Source organism: Ictidomys tridecemlineatus, chromosome 11 (genome assembly GCF_052094955.1).
Source record: "Ictidomys tridecemlineatus isolate mIctTri1 chromosome 11, mIctTri1.hap1, whole genome shotgun sequence".
Taxonomy (NCBI): domain Eukaryota; kingdom Metazoa; phylum Chordata; class Mammalia; order Rodentia; family Sciuridae; genus Ictidomys; species Ictidomys tridecemlineatus.
The window spans coordinates 38,477,289-38,491,535 of record NC_135487.1 but is presented as its reverse complement, the minus strand read 5'-3'; the positions used below and the strand labels follow the sequence as shown (position 1 = coordinate 38,491,535).

At 39.7% G+C, this 14,247-nt stretch overlaps 1 protein-coding gene and 1 long non-coding RNA gene across 4 annotated transcripts in view; one reads left to right on the top strand and one right to left on the bottom strand.

Annotated features, from left to right (window-relative positions):
* The window catches only part of LOC144368053 (uncharacterized), an 86,355-nt gene extending 81,811 nt beyond the window's left edge, over positions 1 to 4,544 (bottom strand). The window contains exon 1 of the long non-coding RNA XR_013427783.1: positions 4,366 to 4,544. This is a non-coding gene — a long non-coding RNA (uncharacterized LOC144368053). The remainder of the gene's footprint in view (positions 1 to 4,365) is intronic.
* Positions 4,545 to 4,559: 15 nt separating this feature from the next.
* The window catches only part of Eps15 (epidermal growth factor receptor pathway substrate 15), a 126,984-nt gene continuing 117,296 nt past the window's right edge, over positions 4,560 to 14,247 (top strand). The window contains exon 1 of one of the 3 annotated variants that reach the window (XM_078026244.1): positions 4,560 to 4,746. In XM_078026244.1, the coding sequence (XP_077882370.1) occupies positions 4,714 to 4,746 (33 nt within the window). In that variant the 5' untranslated portion in view covers positions 4,560 to 4,713. The remainder of the gene's footprint in view (positions 4,747 to 14,247) is intronic. The other 2 variants (XM_078026242.1, XM_078026243.1) reach the window with 2 other exon arrangements.

Sequence of the window (14,247 nt, the reverse complement as noted above, 5' to 3'; positions counted from 1 at the left end):
CATTAATTCACTTTCATGAATTAAGTAGGTGGTAACTATAGGCAGATAGGGTGTAGCTGGAGGAAGTGGGTCACTGGTGGCATGCCTTTGGGGTTTATATTTTGTCCCTGGTGAGTGGAGTCTCTGCTTTCTTACTGTGTTCTTCTGCTACACTCTTCCACTGTGATGTTCTGCCTCACCTTGGGCCCAGAGCAGTAACTGAGATGTCTGAAACCATGAGCACCTGATGAACTTTTCCTCCTTTATGTTGTTCTTGTTGGGTCTTTTGGTTATAGCAATGAAAAAGCTGACTAAAACAGTGCTTGTGAGGAATATGAGGTTTAGAGATCCAGAGATATTAAGCTGCCCTAGAAAATATAGGTAAGTCCTTTTCATCTCTCATATACAGTTCACTCTTGTTACGATGAATTAGATCATAATATACCTTCCATTAGCTACATTTTATGATCCTAAAATAGATTTGGAATGTGACCCAGTGCTTTGATGAGATCTGGGACACACATTAGCAAATTGTCATTGGCATTAAACACACACACACACACACACACACACACACACACACACACAAATCCAGTTTCAGAAGTTCTAGGCCTGTTTTGGGAGTTTGGTCCATCATTCCCATTCCTACAGGCTGGCTCTCCCATGACATGTCAAGTTATTAACTGAAACCAGAGCCTGTAAGCAGAGAAACAAGCTAGTGCAAATTAGATTCTGGAAGGGGCCTGGAATAACTCCCATATAATAATTTTAAGGGGCTGGGGATGTGGCTCAAGCGGTAGCGCGCTCGCCTGACATGCGTGTGGCCCGGGTTCGATCCTCAGCACCACATACAAACAAAGATGTTGTGTCCGCCGAGAACTAAAAAATAAAACATTAAAAATTCTCTCTCTCTCTCTCTCTCTCTCTCTCTCTCTCTCTCTCTCCTCTCTCACTCTCTCTTTAAAAAAAAATAATAATTTTAAGGGAGTCTTTCCCTCTTGAGGGGAGGTGTCTGATTCTATTTTTTTTAAACCAAGATTCAAACCCTCTTTGGCCCCCACTTAAACAAGTTATTTATAAAGTACAGAATTTGTTTCTTTACTTTATCTCCAGATAAGAAAATCAAGGAACAAATAACTATATATAAGATTGTGTGTTCAGTTCAACAAACTTTTTTTTTCTTTTGTAGAACTGTGCATAGAACCAGGGATACTTTGCCACTGAGCTACATTTCCTGTCTTTTTTTTGGGTGGGGTGGGATGTGTACTGGGGATTGAACTCACGGACACTCAACCACTGAGTCATAATTCCAGCCCTATTTTGTATTTTATTTAGAGACAGGGTCTCACTGAGTTGCTTAGTGCCTTGTTTTTGCTGAGGCAGGCTTTAAACTAGTACCTCCCAAGCTGCTGGGATTACAAGAGTACTTGGTCCCTGTTCTTTTAATGTTTAATTTTGAGAGAGGGCTTGCTGAGGCTGGCCTTGAAATGACAATCCTCCTATTTCAGCCCCTTCCAAGTAGCTAGGATTACAGGTGTGTACTACTGCATCCAATCAGTTCAACTCACTTTTATAATGTACTTATTAGGCATCAGGAGTTGTGCTAGATGCTGTACATATAAACATTTATAAACTGTGAAAAGCAGTATGACATAAATAGAAGATGCTACTTTTGGGGGGGTTATTAGGGATTGAACCCAGGGCCTTACACATGCTAGGCAAGCACTCTACCACTGAGCTACATCCCTTTTTAAAATTTTTGAGACATGGTCTTGTACAGGTTGACTTGAACTTGCAATCCTCCTGCTTCAGCCTCCCCAAAAGCTGGTATAAGGTATCATTTTTGACAACATAAATCACATAATAATGATAATAATCCCTTACATTTTCTTAACATTTTCCATATTGATTTGCTAATTATCATACATGAGAAACTAAGGGCCAGATAGATTAAATGGTTTGCCTGAGGGCACACACTAAGTTGATTCCAGTGTTCTCTCTACTACCACACACTGCCTTTCCAGAAATTCTAGACATCTGGGATTCTACCTAATTCATCCAAGGATAATGTCTTGGATCACATGAGATTTGGAAGAGTTTCCTTGAATAGAAAGTAAAATTGTATTCCCCAAACCAATTTTCTCCATGACTTTCTTTTCTTTCTCTTTCTTCTTCCCTCCTCTCCTTCCTTCATTCTTTTTTATTATTTTTATTTTGTGGTGCTGAGTGTTGAACCACCCAGGGACACTCTACCACTAAGCTACATCCCTATCCCTTTTTAAAAATTTTAAATTATGACACAGAGTCTTGCTAAATTGCTGAGACTGGTCTCTAACTTGTGATCCTCCTGCCTCAGCAGGAGTAGTTGGGATAACAGGCATGTGTCACCATGCCGAGCCCGCTCTATGACTTTTATATTTCTTAACTTGTGTATCTACAACTTTAGATGCATTCACATGTTATTTTATAACAACTCTTAGGTCATGTAACTAGTAAATACTGGAGTCAAAGCTGGAATCTTGTTTCTAATGTTTGAGCCCTGTTCATTTCACTATAACAATACTGCTTTGGAGATTATCTGTATAACCTTGAACAAATCACTTAACCTCTGTGACACTCTGTTACCTCATTTGTGAAGTGAATTGTGAAATGCAGATGTGATAATATAAAATAGAAAATTCCAATAGAAATATCACTTGTGGTTACTGCTGTTAAATGCACCAAAGTGGAATTATTTAAAACAGTATACTCCCTTCTCCTTTGAATAAAAAAACAAACATAAAGTGGCCAAGGGAGACTCTCTTAAATAAGGGGAGGGCTGTATGGCTTGCTTTTTAAGGCTGGATCTGGTCAGAGGGGTCTGAGTGGAGTTAGGAGCTCCTGGCAGGCATTTCTGTGGGTGGTTGGTTTGTGGTGGAAAAAGTCTGAAAACCAAAGTGGGCTAATTACAACTGGGTGTTGTTCAGCTGTCCTTCTTAACGTGCCAAATGGGGACTACTATGATAGTGGTAATGGTTGTAGGACTGATAAGAGTTGTGGTTTCCACCACAACTGGATGGTGGTGTGGGAAGCCACCATGCCTAAGAAAGAAAGACCAATTCTGGGTTTTGGGGTAGGCTACAGCTTTACTTCAAGCTTAGCTAAACTGTGAGGGAGGCAGAGTAGTAAGTCAGTCACCTGTCCTCAAGATTTTTCAGTTCAGTGAGTCGCAGAGAAGCCCTCAGCTGTTAAAACAAGACAGAACATAATAAAAGTCACATAAGAGCAATTACGAGGTGGGGTGTGGACTTCTAGAAGGCTTCTTGAGGTAGTTAGCATATAAACTGAGCCTACTATGATGAGAATTTCAAGTAACTGGTTGGTTATTCCTATTGAGAGTGGCAGCATGAGAAAGTAGGATGTGTTATGTTTAATATGGCTTTTATTAGACATTATGTGCTAATAATGTCTGAGAATACAAAAAGATACAAAAAATACAAAACCAGTTATTTTCCACTGGGGAATTCTTAATCTAGGGAGGTAGACAGTCATTAGGGGGATGATGATTTCATACAGTAGAGAAAAAAGGTTAAAAAGGAGAATGTGTAACTTTCATTTGGAGAGAAGATACTTTGCAAAAGAGGCGATACTTGAGTTGTGTCCACAGAAGGGAGGAAGTGTTTGCAAGCTGAACTAAGGGCAAGGTTAGGAGTGCTTCAGGCACCAAATAGGTCCTAGTGTTTTGTTTTGTTTTTTCCTCTTGGTGCTGGGGATGAATCCAGGGCCTTGCACACCTGTTCTTACACTGAGCAACCTAGCCCTCTGCAGGACTCTCTTACTTAAAAATCTAAGTGGAACAAGCAGCAGGACTATACTCCTTCCTCCTTCTAAAAAGGTTTTAGCTGGAGGAAATAACCTATTTTTTTTTTTTGTACTGGGGATTGAACCCAGAGGCCTTAAGCACTGAACCTCCCCCTTTATATATATTATTAGAGGGCCTCACTGAATTGCTGAGGCTGGCTTTGAACTGGCAATCATCCTGCCTCAGGCTTCCAAGTCGCTGGGATTACAGGTGTGCTCCTTAGCGCTCAACCTTAAAAAGTTATTATTATTTAAAATAATAGCACATGGAAAGGCTTTAGAGGCAAACTGAGATACTAATCAAGCTATTTAATCTTTACGTAAGACATTTATTTTGGTCTGTTCCCTTATTTGTGTAATGCATTTCTGTTTCAGTTCCCTCATTCATACAAGTAAAAAACAAAAGCATCTGGTACAGAGCCTGAAGTATATATAGTACTGTCATTATTTAGAATTCTTATCTCTTTTAGTCCTCAGAAGCCACATTAACTGTGGGTATACTTTCTCTGATTTTTCTGAAACAGAAGCGCAAAGTAGGTGACCTACCTTAAGTTCACACAGGACAATCTGGTGCCGCCTCTGTAGCCCGTCCGCCCCAAACTTATATCCGCGCCGGGTTTTCCTAGGCGGCCCAGGGCAAACTCTGGTCCGGCAGCACTAACTCCGGCGCCAGGGTTTGCGCGCCGCCGCGGCCTGCTCGGGCCGGCGGGCGGGGCGGGGCCGTGCGGGGCGGGGCGGGGTGAGGAGGGAAGTTGTCGAAGTTCGGGGAGACGCCCGCCCGCCGGCCGGCCCGCCCGCCCGAGTCTCGCCTACGGCCGCTCCCTCCGCCTCCTCCCCGCCCCGAGCCCCAGTCCGCCAGTCCTTCCTTCCCCTCCCGTGCATGATGGAAACACCATGGCTGCGGCAGCCCAGCTCTCCCTGACACAGGTAACGCCGCCTGCCCGTCGCCAGGCTCGGCCGGCCGATGCCCCCGGCCCCCTCCCCCACCGCCCTCAGCTTCGCTGACCCGGGCAGCTGCTCGCGACTCGCGCGCTAGGCGGCCGGTGCGCCCGAGCGAGAGCGTGTGCGTGACTGAGCCAGGGCGCCATCCCGAGCCGGAGCTCCGCCGTCGCGGCCACGACCCCGCCCCGAATCGGCCGGCGCCCCTGCCCCGCCCCGCGCGGCCCCCATCCCAGCCCACGGCCCGGTGGACTGTGCCCCGGGCCGCGCTCGCGCGTCCCGCGCTGGCTCAGCCGCGTCAGCTCTCACCCACCCAGGAAGTTTCCCTTCCAGGCCAGACGGCCGCCAGGTGAGCTCCTGTTGAGCTCGCGCGGAGTAGCCTCACCCCCGGTCGCAGGCGGGTCGCCCTCTGGGCCACCGGCGGCAATGCCTGCCCGAGCGGACGCACAGGCCCCCGCTAAGCAGCCTTTGCCCGCTGGAATTCGACGGAAGCCCTCCTTTTCTCCAGTAGTTCTCTCCAGTTAGCCTTGCTTCCCAGTAAGTCGCATCCTACTCAGGTACCTGCCCTGCTTGCCCCTTCCTGAATTCAGGAATTTAGCTCTTTTCCGCTCCTGATCAGGTTAACTTCTGGGTCAGACCCCCGATTCAGTCTTTTTCACCCAAATCTACTTTCACTTCCTCCCCGGCTGGGGGTGGGGAACTCTCACCTAATCGCTTGTCCGAACGGATAACATAGGAAACATCTTTTAGCAGGTGTAGCACTTTGGCTAGGGTTGGTGCTGGGAACTACCTAGCAGATCAGGGTGTCCTGGGAGAATCTTTACCAAAACCTGTCCTCAGGGTCTTCTTGCCTTTTATGCTTGTTCTTCACAGAAAAAGTCTAACCATCATTCACTTAAGGAGCTTGGTTCCTCCCTCCTAGTAAAGAAAGTCAATTATAGCCTTCCCACTATGTCCAGGGTGATGAAGTGCCAGACACCTGTTAGTCCCGTCCAGCTCTAACGACCAAAACTCTCTTCAGCCTCACCTTCTCAGCCTGTTTTCTGTAGAGCTGGTGGCCATGTACTCCCTGATCTGAGCCCCCTAGCCTTTTTAGCTGTCTTGTGGTATCTCCCTGCCATCTTGTCTCCGTGGCCTAGATTTTTCCGGTGCTTTTAAGGCTTTAACACTGGGATAGGGCATGCATTTGGTCTTTGTGTTAGGATTAAGAGACTTTGTGGTGTTTTGCCTAGCACTCTAGGATAGATAGAGTGAAAGAGTCTTTTTCTTAGCAATAAGAACACACACACATCCCTCAGGTAAAAATAACTTCAGAACTTCAGTTTGCAAGAATTGTGCCTTAGAGGTTTATTTGCTATTGTGTATTCTTTTTGACCAATAAGCAGGGAAGAACCTTTAACATGGAATGTAATGGTTTAGTCTTGGTCCCATGAGTCTATTTTGAAAGGTCTTTCTGAAATTCGAATTTGAGGAATAGAAACATTGACTTTTAGATGTTCACTTTCTACGAGTCTAGTTAGTGACTTGCATTATATGAGGTGCCTGCTGGCAAGCTGTGGATTTCTGGCTCTGCTGGCAAATTCTGGCAGGAATTTTCCTCTCTTGAAAATTTTGTTCTCTTGAAAGCTTCTGTAAAATTGTTTCTAAGTTGTGTGCATATTTTATTTTCTCCCTGGCTAATACTATGTTTTTAGTTTTTGTTTACTATCATTACTTCAGGCTCTGTTCGTTTTTTAGTTGCTTAAGTAATTTACATATGTTCTTGTGGTTATATATATTTAGGTATTAACATGTACCCAAGAGTAAATACAGAATCAGTAGTCTTAATCTTCAGTGTCTTATATTTAAGAGAATATACAATGGCGGTTAATTATTGATAAGTCAAATAAATCAATTTAGAATATTTTGATCTTAAGACACTAAGAATCTATACAGTTATGAAGGCACAGGAAAAAAAGAACCTTCCCAGTTAATATTTCCTGTTGTGCCTCCTCATTATTTCCATATTTAGCACATTTGTGGTTTTTAAATTTAATTTTAATTTTTAAAAATTAAGTTAATTTTTTAAAACTGCTTGAGTCTAATAAACTCAGATAACAGTGCAACCTGGTTTTACATTCAATAATGATTTGTTTCTATTACCTTCTATTTCTCCTCCCCACTCTACCAACACACACTTAGACAGCCATACTGAAATGTGAGATTCCTCAGGGTAGCGACATCTTTTGTATTTTTAATTTTTGTTATTTATGGTGGTCTTGCTCTATGGTCCAGGCTGGCCTGGAACCCTTGGGCTTCAGCAGTCCTCCTGACTCAGCCTTCCAAGTAGGTGGGATTATAGATGTGTACCACCTGATAGGCAAAGAACAACTCTTAATTCATTTCTTTCCGGAGCAGAGTGATGAATAACTATTATATGAATTACTGAAAATTCTAAAGGGCTTTATTATAATTATGAAGATTAAACAGATGCTGAAGTTAGTTTTTGCTTTTGGTCATGAGGTGATGATGGTTTTGGAGAAGGTTTATTTACTACATTCAACAAATATTTTCAAAGTATCTATTATGTAGATAAGGCACTGTGTTGGGATTATATTTATAATTTTTTGGCTTTTATCAATCGAACAAAACTGACAGTTTGGGGGAGAAGATAAAAAATGTTTTAGTTGGGGCTGGGGATGTGGCTCAAGCGGTAGCGCGCTCGCCTAGCATGCGTGCGGCCCGGGTTCGATCCTCAGCAGCACCACATACCAACAAAGATGTTGTGTCCGCCAAGAACTAAGAAAAAATAAATAAATGTTAAAATTCTCTCTCTCTCTGTCCCCCTCTCTCTCTCACTCTCTCTTTAAAAAAAAAAAAAAAAAAAAATAAATAAATAAATATATTTAAAAAAAAAAATGTTTTAGTTTATGCTTTCCTTCCTCTGCCCACCAATCAGTTCTCCTACTCCACCCCCTGCCAAAATAAATGATCAATATGATTTTATTCTGGCTGATTAGAGTTGATTAGATACTAGGTTAATGATGCATTAGTTCCAAAACCAGCTTTTTTTTTTTTTTTTTGGCACCAGGGATTGAACCCAGGGATGCTTAACCACCAAGCCACACCCCAGCCCTTTTTTGTATTTCATTGGGTCTCCGTGAGTCAAGGCCTTGCTAAGTTGTTGAGGCTGGGTTTGAACTCACCATCCTTCTGCCTTAGCCTCTGAGTCACTGGGATTAAGGGCATCAAAACCAGCTTTTATAACAGTTAACTGTATGGCATTGGGCTATGTCTCAGTTTTCTTTTTGTCAATGTTGGGGATCCAACATTGCTAGGTAAGCATTCTACCACTGAACTATATCCCCAGCTCCTCAGTTTTCTTAACTTTAAAATTTATTTTAAAGTTTTATTTTTATTTTTTGCTTATGGTGGTAGATTACAAAAAAGATCTGTAATACTTTCTTTTTGAACTTTTCCACTTGCTTATTTCTTCTTCTAATATCTGTATTCCTAATAATAATATTACTGTTAGCGTCTTTTTGCCTGTTACTGTTTGCTAGGAATTTTACTTCACTTCAAATAACAATTCATTTTATAAATGAGGAAAGTAATTTACATAAGCTAGTAATTGATAGATATGAAATTTGAACCGAGATCTGTAGTACTTAATGCTTTCTCTTTTGTTATATTTCTTTGTGTACTAGATGTTTAACATGTGCAATGCTCTCTTGTATTTTTTCAGTGTATGCTCTTTTTTTTCCTCTTTTGTTTCAGGGAATTGAACCAAGGGGGTACTCTACCATTGAGCTACATTCTCAGCCCCTTTTTTTTTTTTTTTTTTTAAGAGAGAGTGAGAAAGGAGAGAGAGAGAGAGAGAGAGAGAGAGAGAGAGAGAGAGAGAGAGAGAGAGAGAATTTTTAATATTTATTTTTTAGTTCTTGGCGGACACAACATCTTTGTTGGTATGTGGTGCTGAGGATCGAACCCGGGCTGCACACATGCCAGGCGAGCGCGTTACCGCTTGAGCCACATCCCCAGCCCTCAGCCCTTTTTTTTTTTTTAAATTTATTTTGAGACGGGGTCTTGCTAAGTTTCTTAGGGCCTTGCTAAAAGTTGCTAAGGCTGGCCTGGAACTTGGGATCCTCCTCCCTCAGCTTCCTGAGTCACTGGAATTACAGGTGTGTGCCATCATGCCTGTCTCCGTTAGTGGTATCTTGATAGAATTGTGGGTGTGCAGTTAGTGCTCTTGATTATGAAATGGTTTTTTAAAAAAAAATAGTTTAAAAAGTTCTTAAATTGGAACTTAATAAAAACTCCTAGTGTATGATCTAAAAACAATAAATGTTATAAGAATGCTCTTCCTTTTAGTGCTTTTTAAAAACATTGCAAGAGTGATATAACTGTATTGCAGAAAGTTTGGAAATTGGAGGGAAAACATCTCCCATAATTTCAGTTTCTGGTGTTTATTTTTAATTTAATTAAAAAATACACTGTGCCGATTAACTTCACCTTAGTGGTCTGTTTTAACAATTATGATAGTAAGTACAGGGCAGAGTTTGAAAATTACAACGTGCTCCGAAGCAGAAAAGGAATATTTTATTCAACATGACAGATATATTTGAGTTTCCACAATGGAAAAGGCACATTAATGATATTTTTCATTTTTGCCTGTACTTATAGTTAATTCAGGAAGTCTCTGCTTCCTTGAGAGATATCTAACCATTCTGAAAAATGGCTTGGAATGTTCAGCACTTGGGAGTGGTTGCCATAGTTAAATTAATTAGGAACAGTTGGGTTTGTCCAGTAGAAAGTCTCCCAGGAGTCATCTGAGAGTACATTCCTTCATTTTTTACTTTATTTGCAGATAGAATGCTAGTAAAAGACTAACATGTGGTAGAAAAAGATCAAACATCCTTAGCAATGAATTATAGTTCTGAATCTCTGCTCTCTAGTAGTCTTATAAGGGCTCAATTTACTTGCTTTTCAAGGTAACATAAAAACACTTAATATACTTCTTTGGAAGTTTTGGGCTTAATTAAATTATAACCCCAGAAACCAAAAAAGAAAATGGTCTGAGGGAGAGATCTAGTAACTTGGAGAATTAGTAGTATAATAAATGAAAAGGTAGAGTTTATTAGACAAAGGTCTATGCTGGAATTTCCCTTTAAAGCACTTGAACCCTCATCTACAAGATAAACCTTCATTAAAAATTATGTCTGTTTAAGGAATGTTGATAACTGAATGCTGTATTACAGTAAACAGGAAAAATTTTATGTAGACAAATGATGTAATCCAGTTAAGGGTGCATAGAAGAGACTGAAAGAAAAACACTTAAGATTTTATAGTAGTATGGTAATTGTATTTATTTACCTTGTTTTCAACAGCATATATTCTTTCTCTAATCAACTGATTTAGCATTTCTGTATGACAACGTTTTTGAAATTTTACTCATTTAAATTGAGATCAATAAAAATTGAGATCATTAAGTATTAAAGTAAAACTGTATTCTGAGAATGCTTCTACACTTAAATATCATTTTACTTTTTAAAAAAATGTATTATGCTACTGGAGATTGAACATAGGGCCTTATGCTTGCTTGACAAGCATACTTCCATTTAAAATTCTCATCTTTGGATTTAGAGAAATTGGTCAGGGAAATGATAATAATTATTATAATAGGTTTGGAGAAATCACTTAGAAGGCTAATTTATAATTTTGTGTGCTGCTTTATAATTTACAAAGCATTTTATGTTCTTTCATTTGATCTTATAATAATAACCAATGAATTAGGCTGTTATTATCATCATTTCTAATTGGAGGATACTGAGGCTCAGTATTTGTGACTTATGTCTTTTATAGTCATAAATAAAAGCGCCATCATGAGTCCATGTTTTTTTAAAAAAGCAATACTAGTGAAAAGACTTCTTCCTTCCCTAGGTCCCTAGTCCTTTTTTCAGAGGCAGCCATTCTTGCCAGTTTGTTTGTTTGTTTCTCTCTCTCTCTCTCTCTCTCTCTCTCTCTTTCATTCTTTCTTCTTTTTTTCCAATGTGTTTTTGGTAGTTGTAAATGATCAGAATGCCTTTATTTTATTTGCTTAATTTTAGGTGGTGCTGAAGCTCAAACCCAGTGCCTCATGCATGCTAGGCAAATGCTCTGCCGCTGAGCCACAGCCCTACCACCCACTTGCCAGTTTCTTGAGTGTACTTTTCTTAATATTCTGTGTGTGTGTGTATGTATATTGTTTCAGTTTAAATTTTTTTTTTGCTGTTGTAGATGGACAGTATGCCTTTACTTTTTAATTTATTTTTATGAGGTGCTAAGGATCAAACCCTGTGCCTCTCATGTGCTAGGCAAGCACTCTACCACTGAGCCCCAGCCCTGTTTTGCAGTTTCTATAAGTTTTTTTATTCATTCTTTTTAGATATACATGACAGTAGAATGCATTTTGGCATATTACACATGCATGGAGTATAACATCCCATACTGTGGGTTGTACAGGATGTGGAATTACATTGGTCATATATTCATATATGAACAGAGGAAAGTTATATGTGATTCATTGTACTGTCTTTCCTAATCCTATGCCCCCCCTTCCCTTCATTCTCCTTTGTCTAATGCATTGAACTTCTATCCTGCCCCCTTTATTATGTGCTAACATCTGCATTTCAGAGAGAACATTCGAACATTTGGCCCTTTGGTTTTGGGGATTGGCTTATTTCATTTAGCATGTTCCATTCATTTACTGGCAAATGCCATAATTTCATTCTTCTTTAAAGCTGAGTAATATTCCATTGCATTTATACCACATTTTCTTTATCCTAGGTGCTGAAGGGCACCTAGGTTGGTTCCATAGCTTAGCTATAGTGAATCGAGCTGTTAATGACATTGATGTGTCCACCTCACTAGAGTATGCTGATTTTAAGTTCTTTGGGTATATGCCAAGGAAAAAACTTCCACAGTTTATTCTTATTATATTTAGCTTATCTGATCTAGGAGATTGTTCCATATCAGTACATGTAGAGCTTCCTCATTATTTTCAAAATTTCATGATATTCTTATTTGTGAATGTAATTTAAATTATTTAACTAATCACCTAATGGTGGACATTTATGTTGTTTCCAATCTTTTGTTAACAGCAGTACTACAGTGAATATTCTTTTACATGTCTTTGTGCTCATGTGTATGTGCAGTAGTTTCTAGTGGTTGTAATATTTAGGTCAGAAGACTTTTTTTTTTTTCGCGCCCCCCCCCCCCATGCTGGGGATTGAACCAAGGGTTACTTTTTAGTTTTTTCTTTGAGACAAGATCTCACCAAGTTGCTGAAGGTCTTGTTTAATTGCTAATGCTGTCCTCAAACTTGTGATCCTCCTGCCTTAACCTCCTGAGTCACTGGAATTATATGTGGGCTCCTATACCCAGTTACTATCAAATGTTTGATCTTTGTTTATCTCTGTAGAAATGATACTTCATTGTTTTAACATGTTATTTTTTAAAATTTTGGGTTAAGGTCTAACTTCTTCAGCTGTTTATACTTTATTTTTTGAAACTTTCTGTTTAGTACTTTAATGTGACCTCCTGTTGGGTTTGTAAATTTACAAAATTTGCACTTTGGCATATTCTTTTTTTAAAAAAAATATTTTGTAGATAGATACAATACCTTTATTTTATATGTTTATTTTTCTGTGGTGTTGAGGATTGAACCCAGTGCCTCACATGTGCTAGGTGAGTACTCTACCACTGAGCTACAACCCCAGCTCACTTTGCAAAATTCTTTTTTTTTTTTAAATATTTTTTTAGTTGTAGATGGACACAATATCTTTATTTATTTATTTTTATGTTGTGCTGAGGATTGAACGTAGCACCTCACATATGCGAGGCAGGTACTCTATCACTGAGCTGCAGCCCCAGCCCACTTTCCAAACCTCTTTACAAATATTTTTTCTCTTTAAAATTTTCTGTTTATGGCATTAAAAAATATTTTTAGTTGTATATGAATACAATACCTTTATTTTACTTATTTTTACTTTTATGTGGTGCTGAGGATCAAACCCAGTGCCTCACACGTGCTAGACAAGTACTCTACCGCTGAGCCACAACCCCAGGCCTGTTTGTTATTTGTAGTTATAGATGGACAGAATGCCTTTGTTTACTTATTTATTTATTTTTTAATGTGGTGCTAAAGATCAAACCCAGTGCCTCATACATGTTATGCAAGTGCTCTGCCACTGCTACAGCCCAGCCCTGGCATTTTTTGATTATGTGTAATATTTTGTAAAATTTTTGTTTAAATTTATAGTCTTTTTTTTTTTTCTTCTGCCAAATCTAGATTTTTTTTTTTTTTTTCTTTTGCGGTACCCGGGATCTAACCCAGGGCCTCACACAGGCTAGACAGGTTCTTTACCATTGACTTATATCCCTAGCCTCAGATCTAGATCTTTAAGTGTAAGGAGCACAGGTAGAAGAATATATCTGTAAGAGCATTCTTATTCTGCCTCTGAATAGCTCTGTAATCTTGGGACACATTGCTTAATCTCATAGACTCACTCATTTTTGGACAGTAGAAATAAATTATTGAGACTTCGCAGGTATATTGTGATTACAAAATAAATTTGTGAATGAAAAAGGACATAAAGTAAATGCAACTTTCAGTAAATATTTTCTTTAACTATCCCTGTAGTCAAATTTGTTATAAGTTGATGTCATACCTTGTATCTGCATTGTTTTTTTCCTGTTTCATAAATGTGAAAACTGTGCCCTTCCCTTCCTTGGTACTAGGGATTGAAACTGGGAGGGCTGTGCCACTGAGCTACACCCATAGCCCATTTTATTTATTTATTTATTTATATGTTCTTCTTCTTCTTTTTTTTTTGGTACCCAGGATTGAACCCTGGGGTGCTTATCACAGAGCCACATCCCCAGCCCTTTTTTAATTGAGACAAGTTCTCTCTAAGTTGCTTAGGGCCTTGCTGAGGCTGTCTTTGAATTTTTTTTTTTTGAGAGAGAGAGAGAGAGAGAGAGAGAGAGAGAGAGAGAGAGAGAATTTTTCAATATTTATTTTTTAGTTTTCGGCAGACACAACATCTTTGTTTGTATGTGGTGCTGAGGATCGAACCCGGGCCGCACGCATGCCAGGCGAGCACGCTACCGCTTGAGCCACATCCCCAGCCCTGTCTTTGAATTTGTGATCCTCCTGCTTCAGCCTCCTGAGCATCGAGGATTACAGATGTGTGCCTGGCTTTATTTATTTTGAGACAAGGCCTTGATCAGTTGCCACGCTGGCCTCGAACTTGTCTTACTCCTGCTTCAGTCTCCTGAGGAATTCCAAGTGTGTGTCACAGCACACAGAATTAATCTTCTATATTACTTGCTCAGGGTTGTATTATAAATGGTAGAGTTGAGATGTGAATCCTGGTATATCTTTTCTCCAAGGCACATTTTTTATGCTGGTGTTTGTAAACAGTTATTAGCAGTATTTCAGTCAAATTTAGGATGAAAATGAACATTCAC